The sequence below is a fragment of the Urtica dioica genome, chromosome 12, assembly GCF_054948205.1.
Source record: "Urtica dioica subsp. dioica isolate 48M chromosome 12, U.dioica_male_clone48M_v1_H2, whole genome shotgun sequence".
Classification (NCBI taxonomy): Eukaryota; Viridiplantae; Streptophyta; class Magnoliopsida; order Rosales; family Urticaceae; genus Urtica; species Urtica dioica.
In genome coordinates this window covers 19,742,265-19,750,450 of record NC_142767.1, presented here as the reverse complement: position 1 = coordinate 19,750,450, position 8,186 = coordinate 19,742,265, and the positions used below count along the sequence as shown (strand labels likewise).

At 47.4% G+C, this 8,186-nt stretch overlaps 3 protein-coding genes and 1 pseudogene across 3 annotated transcripts; 2 read left to right on the top strand and 2 right to left on the bottom strand.

Annotated features, from left to right (window-relative positions):
• The first annotated feature begins 445 nt into the window (after positions 1-445).
• LOC149380048 (Pyridoxal phosphate (PLP)-dependent transferases superfamily protein) lies at positions 446-2,592 on the top strand. The gene has a single exon (XM_089603096.1). It carries the CDS (start codon positions 537-539, stop codon positions 2,376-2,378), a length of 1,842 nt encoding a protein of 613 aa, XP_089459222.1. The 5' UTR covers positions 446-536; the 3' UTR covers positions 2,379-2,592.
• On the bottom strand, positions 2,570-4,580 carry LOC149380047 (Pentatricopeptide repeat (PPR-like) superfamily protein). The gene has a single exon (XM_089603097.1). It carries the CDS (start codon positions 4,526-4,528, stop codon positions 2,798-2,800), a length of 1,731 nt encoding a protein of 576 aa, XP_089459223.1. The 5' UTR covers positions 4,529-4,580; the 3' UTR covers positions 2,570-2,797.
• Positions 4,581-5,053: 473 nt separating this feature from the next.
• On the bottom strand, positions 5,054-5,867 carry LOC149380046 (transcription factor TCP19-like; annotated as a pseudogene).
• Positions 5,865-8,185, top strand: LOC149380045 (peroxidase 66-like). Its single transcript, XM_089602709.1, has 3 exons — positions 5,865-6,077; positions 6,163-6,351; positions 7,842-8,185. The coding sequence occupies exons 1-3, from the start codon at positions 5,877-5,879 to the stop codon at positions 8,157-8,159; spliced, it is 708 nt and encodes a 235-aa protein (XP_089458835.1). The 5' UTR covers positions 5,865-5,876; the 3' UTR covers positions 8,160-8,185.
• Position 8,186: the final 1 nt, after the last annotated feature.

Below are 8,186 nucleotides of genomic sequence, written 5' to 3'. Positions count from 1 at the left end.
ATAAATAATACGTTCTATTTATTCGATGTCATAACTCGAGGTTTGAAGAAACCCATGTCATATTTTGATAGTATCCGGAGGCTAGGACAATTTTATTAATTTATATTTAAGACAATAAATGAATGAAATACCTGTGCTTTTTCTTTTATGGTTTTAAATATAACAACTTGAAACATTATAGTCACTGTCTGAGGAAATAGATGATTGGATCAGATATACACAACACCACTTGAAATAACTTGTAGATTGTAACTGACCCAATCTTAACTAAAATAAGTTATAAATCAATGGTCAACACTAAAAAATGATGGGCAAAGTCAACTTCACACTCTTGTGTTCAAACGCAATGAAAACAAGTTAGCCAAGTGCGCTTTTTTTTCTTTTTTTTTTTAATTCTTCTTGTTGATTATACAACCACCACCAAAAAAAAAAAAAGAAAAAAAAGTGGACCATATATAAAGCAACCTGAGCGCTTTAGTAGAGAGAGAGAGAGAGAAATGAATACATAGAAACCTGTTTTCAAGAGGAAAGGAAAAATGAATTCACCGAGGCTGAAAGAGGCCTCACAGGTATGCCTTCACACATGTTGTCCGACCCCATTTCTGAGCATCACAGAAGACCACACCAAACCCGATTCGAAGCCGCCGAGAACCTCCTCTGTCTGCCGCCGGAACTTCGCTCAGACCACCGCGTCGTCGATCTTCCCCGGCGCAAAGTTCACCGACCACGAGTCTCTCCCGTCCCTGGCCGACTCGCTCGCCGAGTTCAACCGGACGTATCCACAGTACTCGGACACGGACCGAGTCGACGAGATAAGAGACAGAGAGTATTACCACCTCTCCGAGTCCGGCCACGCCTGCCTCGACTACATAGGCATAGGCCTCTTCTCGTTCTCCCAGCTCCAGACCCACAAGAACCGCCTCGTCTCGTCGTCTCTTCCGTCGCCTTCGCCGAGCCTCGACTTCCCGTTCTTCGGCATCTCGTACAGGACCGGGAATCTGAAGGCCCAGCTTCTCCGCGGCGGCGGAGAAGATTCGGCGTTGGAGTCGGCGATGAAGAGGAGGATCATGGCGTTCCTCAACCTCTCCGATTCCGATTACGCCATGGTCTTCACCGCCAACAGAACCTCGGCTTTCAGGCTCGTGGCCGAGTCGTACCCGTTCAAGTCCAGCCCTAAGCTTCTGACCGTTTACGACTACGAGAGCGAGGCCGTCGGGACGATGGTGCAGAGCTCGGAGAGACGAGGAGCCCGAGCCGTGTCCGCCGAGTTTTCCTGGCCCAGGCTCAGGATCAGCTCGTCCAAGCTCAAGGACATGATCGTCGGGAACAAGAAGAAGGCCAAGGCCAAGAAGAAGAAAGGGGTTTTCGTGTTCCCGTTGCACTCGAGGGTCACCGGGGCGAGATATCCGTACACCTGGATGAGCGTGGCTCAGGAGAACGACTGGCACGTGCTCATCGACGCGTGTGCCTTGGGGCCCAAGGACATGGACTGCCTAGCCCTCTCGCTCCTCCGCCCCGACTTCTTGGTCTGCTCTTTCTACAAAGTGTTCGGAGAAAACCCTTCTGGGTTCGGTTGCTTGTTCGTCAAGAAACCCGTCGTCCCGATCCTCGAGGACTCCACGCTCGCGCCGGGGATCGTCAACGTGGTCCCCGCCGCCGAGCTCCTCCGGCCGGCGGAGGACGAGTCGTCCGAGCTCGAGTCGCCGACCTCGTTCTCCGGCCCGTTATCCGATCCGACCAGCCAGATCGTGGCGCGGAGCGTCGAGATCGCCGAGCGGTCGGGGTCGGGGTCGAGATCGGACGGAGGAGAAAGCTCGGAGGTTCGCGCGGTCACCGGCGACCCTGAGGCTGAGTGCAGGGGATTGGACCTGGTCGACTCGCTCGGGCTGACCACGATCACGACCCGGCTCCGGTACCTGATAAACTGGCTGGTCAACGCTCTAACGAAGCTCGAGCACCCGAACTCGGAGGGAGCGAAGCTGGTGAGAGTGTACGGGCCGAAGGTGAGGTTCGACCGAGGTCCGGCGGTGGCGTTCAACGTCTACGACTGGAAGGGAGAGAAGGTCGAGCCCGTGCTGGTTCAGAAGCTGGCTGACCGGACGGGCTTATCGCTCAGCTACGGGTTCTTGAGCCACATTCAGTTCTCCGATAAGTACGCGGAGATGAAGAGCAGAGTGGTGGAGAGGCGAGAGAGAGGAGGAACGGACCGGAAGTGCGAGGACGGGATCACGGTGGTCACGGCCGCGCTCGGGTTCTTGGCTAACTTCGAAGACGTGTACAGGCTTTGGGGTTTCGTGGCCCGCTTTTTGGACGCTGATTTCGTCGAGAAAGAGCGGTGGAGGTACACAGCTCTCAACCAGAACACACTCCAAGTTTAGACAAACAAATAAAGGAAAGAAAAAAAAAAAAAAAAAACAAATCTTGATTCTTTTATACTCTCTCAACAGTCTCTTTGTCTCAGTGTAACACTTCATTAAGTCTTCCTTTGTGAAATTTGAATCTACATGTTATGTTCTCTACTTTATTCTCAAATATGCAAATCAGATACAGAAATGAATATGATAAGAGATACAGGAAAAGAAACAACTTTGCTCTGTTTCATGTCTTATTAATTTTCAAGTGGCTTCTGATTTAAAGCCAAATTCTTTCACAAAAGAAGTGACGCCAGTTTTTCAATACAGAAATGAACAAAATGCTTTTTGAGCTATCCCCAATGTTAAAAAAGAGACCATTTTTTTTTTCTTAGTCAGTACTATAATCGAAAAATAGCAATTAAAAAATAGAGATTTGGAAAGAGTTAAACACAAACTTGATTGGCAAGCAAAGCGAGAAGTCGAAAAACCTCATCGTTCTGCGGGTGATTCGTATCGCCGGCAAGAAACTCGTGAGCCACGCCATCGATCTCTACCACGCTTGACCCCGGCGACTTTCTTATCCCTTTACTCCTCATAACCCCTCTCAGCCTCGTCACATCGACCCAATTCTCATTGCTCGCGTACACGTTGGATAAGAGGACGTAAGCGCCGCTATCGTGAGCCTCGAACTCGAGGACTCGGTCCGATATCTCCCGTGAGAGCTCGACGTCTCCGGCGGCGTTGCAGGCGCTGAGAAGAGAGCCCCAAATCAGCCGATCGGGCTTGATCGGCATCGCCGAGACTAATTCATGTGCCTCGTCGTAAAGCCCGGCCCGGCAGAACAAGTCGACCATACACCCGTAATGTTCTAAACCGCGATTCTGATCCGGCATCTGGAGAAAGAATCTACGGCCCTCGTCGACCAGACCAGAATGAGAGCAAGCCATCAAGATCGCGAGAAACGTGACTCCATTGGGTTTCTCGCCGGATATTTTCATCTCCTCGAACCGTCCGATCGCCTCTCTGCCGCGGCCGTTGAGCGCTAACCCTCCGATCAGCGCGTTCCACGTGACCACGTTTTGACGAGGCATCTCGTCGAAAGCCTTCGAGGCTTCTTTGACGCAGCCGCACTTGAAGTACATATCGACTACCGCGGTCCCGACTCCGACGTCGAACCGCGCCACGTCATCGATGTGGTGGCGGACCACTGATCGGCCGGAGCTGATCTCACCGAGGGCGGCACAGGCCGAGAGAACGCTGGTGAGAACAGCCTCGTCGGGCTCGAGCCTCATCTCCCGGAATGTCTCGAGCGACTCTTTCAGAAGCCCGCACCGCAAAAGCCCGGATATCATGATGTTCCATGACACCACGTCTTTCTCCGGGATCTCGTCGAAGACCCGCCTCGCTTCACCATGGGACCCACATCGCATGTACATGTCTGCCACGGCATTTCCTAATATCGCTGGGGTTGTTTTTTCGGATGATAACTTGAAGAGAGTTCCGTGAATCGCCATCCCAAGATTCAGGTACCCTTTTCGGCCGCAAGCCGTGACAGCACCGACGAAGCACGCGGTGTCTCGTTCCACGTCCATGAGAGAGAAGAGCTCAACGGCCTCGTCGAACCACCCAGTCTTCGCGCAGATCGATATCATGCACGTCCAAGCCACGGAGTCTCTCACAGGCATTTCGTCGAACACTTTCCGCGCACTTCGGCAATCTCCAAACCCGCCATAGAAGCTCAACAGCGAGCTCAGCGCGTAGACGTTTCTCGACGATCCTATCTTGACAAACGTGACGTGGACTTGACTGCCCTCTCCGACGCCGTGAAACTTTGTGCATGATTTCAGGACCGCCGTGAAAGTAAAGTCATCAGGGACGAACCCTACTCTGAGGATGTTTCTATAAGCCATAAATCCTGATCTGGGCACATTGCTGCGAGCGTAGCCGGAGACGAGGGCGTTGAAAGGGAATGAACTCCGTCGCCAGTCCACGTGTCTCAAGTAGTCGCAAGCGTAGTCGATTAGAGCCACGTGTTTCGCGAAGTAGTCAACGACCTGGTTCGAGACCGATGGGTCGTGAACCAGGCCGGTCGCTAATATCAGCGCGTGGATTCGCTTGAAGGATTTCCAGTTGTTACACCGTCTGATTTGATCCAACACAGCAAACACATACATTGTTGCATAGTTTAATTTACGGTTTATAGAATAAACGACGATAAAATAGCAAACTTTGTATGAACGGTTAGAGTAGAACTGTGGAAATGGCGGGAAAGTATCACACGTTCCATTTCCTAATCATTGCTTTAAGAGCATTAGTTTGACTAATTACCGAACTGCACAGAATTACTGCTGAAAGACCGGTGAAACACAAGGGTCCCATAAGCGCGTGTCAGCTGGGCCAGCCTGTCAAACTTGGGGTTTTTGAGCAACAACCACGCCTAGAAAGACAAAACCCTGTTTCACCCATTAATCCTTCGACACGTGTCCCACGTAACAGGAACACGATTTGTGGCCCACTTTTTGGAGAAAAAAGGAGAAAAGACAAATGGTCCACGTCCCACGGACAGTCTTTTCCGGACCCATACCGCCGGTGGGCCCTACTCAACAACACGTGTGAATAACGAGGATCACGTGATCTTTTCTCCGCCACGACCGAACGGACAAAACTCAACCAAATCATCACCCAAATTACACGTGATTAACCTTTAAATCAGCATTTAAATATTATACACATTAACCGTTATAATTATGGAGACATACTCAAATCTCAATAGAACACACAACAATCTCAATACTCCACTCCGTCTAGCAAAGAAAAATATTAAAAGCTACAAACCCACAGTTACAAGCTACTAAGTCTTGACTTGGTCTTGAGTCTTGACACAAAGACAAGTCAACAACTTTGAATGACTAAAAAGGCCCTAATTAATCTAAATTAAAAATGGTCATCACTGAGCTTGTGAGTTGGCGCCCATAAACTGAAGCTCCTTCTTGTCGTAAATCTCCAACGAAAAGTCTCTCAACATCTGAGTCGAAGTGGTCGGACTTGGACCAGATAACCCAACACTATTACTACTAATCCCATTGTTATTGTTATTATTATTATTACAGCTAGAGACAGTTGAGCTTGAGACGCTAGAAACCGAACCGGCCATGGACAGATGCGGACCGGGGAGCTGAACCGGCTGAAGAGCAGAAACGAAGCTCGAAATGGGCCGTTGTTGGGCCCACCCAAGTGCCACATTGGCAAAAGCCCATTCCCTCCGCCGAACGACATTGAAGCGTTGTCGTTTACCTCCACGAACTCGCTGTTGGACGATTTTTTTCGTCGTTTTCTTTGGATCTCCGAGACCTCGCCGTTCGGCCTCGCCGGCGAGGTCGTCGGGATCTTGAGCATTCCTCCGACGGAGACGGCGATGGCCGGTACCGTTCCGGTCCCAGTGGCTTCGATTATCGCCGGCTCTGCGTGCTCCAGAAGCCACCGGATCGTCTCGCCGTCGGACCATGCTTTACACCGAAAACCATGCTTTACCTCGGTATGATGCTTCTAATAATGGCTATGGTCGTTCCATTATCGGAGTCGGCTTTGAATAGCTATTATTATAGCCAAACTTGTCCACAAGCCGAGAAGATCATCCTAGCGACCGTCTACAACGCGACGATCCACGATCCCAAAGTCCCGGCTCGAATCCTCAGGATGTTCTTTCATGATTGTTTCGTTAGGGTTAGTACGATCCGCACTAATAATATTAAGTGTTAAGTCCATATGATCTAATTAGAGAATTATTTGTTTGTTTGAATGTGATTAGGGATGCGATGCGTCGGTGTTACTTGACTCGACTCCCGGTAACCAAGCGGAGAAAGACGGCCCTCCTAACATCTCGCTGGCGTCGTTTTATGTCATTGACGACGCGAAAACAAAGCTTGAATCGGCTTGCCCAGGGACGGTTTCTTGTTCCGACATACTTTCCATTGCCGCTAGAGATTGTAAGTTAAAAGCAAGCATCGAAATACCGTTACCATTACCGTTCCGAGCTTTCGAATTTACTGGTAACCCCCCGTACCGTAAATGAATACCGGGAGAAGCGAGAAAAAAAAAGGAAACTGGTACCGTTGAACTTACCGTTACCGTAGAGGAATACCGTCAAATACCGTATTTACCGAGGGGAATTCAGAAAAGTAATATACAGAAAACATACAAATTACAAAGTACGTAGGATAAAATTCATAAAATTAAAAATAATGTACAATGTTTTAGAATATTTTCACGAATGTAAGAAAGATTGTGAAAGTGAAAATATATTTTAACGACCTAACTAATTTCAACGTGAAATTAATCCGGAAGGAAGTTAGTGAAGTAAATTCCTCGTTATATTTTTCCGTCTCTTAGGTGAATTATGGTCCAATGAGTTTATTGAGTAATTTAAATATATTAAGGTAATGAGAAATCTCGGAATGAGTGAAGGAATTATCGAGTTATCTCAATTAATAAAGTATTTCCGAGGAAATATTTTTAATTAAATAATTATATGAGGAGGAGTTAGTTGTAATAATTTTCAGGACCCATTTAAAAGAAAATAAGGAATAAGGGGTTTGATTGTAATTAATAGGATAAGGTTGAGCTTGCCAACTCATCACTTATCTACATTAGTTACTTACTTTGCCATTAAGTCTTCATGGCCGTATAAAATTAAATGCATCAGCCAAAAGAAAGAAAAAAACAAAAAAAACCCACGTGGAAAGGAAAGAAAAGCAGACCGAAGAAAAGAAGAAGAAGAAGAAGAAGAAGAAGAAGAAGAAGAAGAAGATCGAGCGGGAGCGAGAGAGACCAGCGGGATCTGGGCAGAAATGGTCTTCGTTGCGTCGGGAACTAGGCGGGTCGGCGGGATCCGGTCGGGAAGTGGGAAGTTTTTGTGTGGGTCGCGACGGTTTTTGGGCGAGCTCCCCCGGAACCACCGGAAACTTCCGGTTTTGGTGGTTCCGGTGCCGGGGAGCTCCAAAAAGGGGGAACCGGACCGGTTCCCGTCCGGTATTTAAATCCTTGGTTAAAAGTAAAATTACAAATTAGTTTGGCTTTTTGGCACTTGTGGACCCTAAACTTGTATCATGAGAGCAATTTGGCCTTTAAACAAAAATCAATCCCTAATCTCTTAATTGTGGTGTCCGTAGCTGTTCTCTTCACTTCCATTCATATTTTCCACACAAAATACAATAAAACTGTGATAATAGTAAAATAACAAATAAAAATTTAAGTCCGTCAAAAAAAATATATAAATTTATTCTTAACCATGAATTTTATGAAATATTTCTTTATAATACTAGTAGATGCATAAACTGCATATTAGCCAAAATCTAATTAACATTTATGGCTCTGTCCCTGGAGCCACCATGTAAGCCAAAATCAAAGAGTTCGTAGTAGTGAACGATCAATGTGCAACTATAATTTAAAATTCAAGATCGATGCGAAAAAAAAAAAAAAAAATCATAGTCCGGAGGGCCTTACTGGAATGTGCGAAAGGGAAGGAAAGACGGAAGGGTATCGAAAGCGTCCGAAACGGTAAACTTGCCGGCTCCGACGATGAACGTGTCTCAGCTCGCCCAAAGCTTCGCTAAACGAGGGTTGGGCCTCAAAGACCTCGTCGCTTTGTCCGGCGGACACACCCTCGGCTTCTCTCACCGCTCCTCCTTCGAGGCCCGGCTCCGCAACTTCAGCGGCTCCGCAATAATAATTATAATTATATATTTTGTGAGTGATTGTATTAATTTATCACAAAATTACATATATAATTATTTAAATTTATTCTAATTTGATACAAATAATTAATCTTGATAT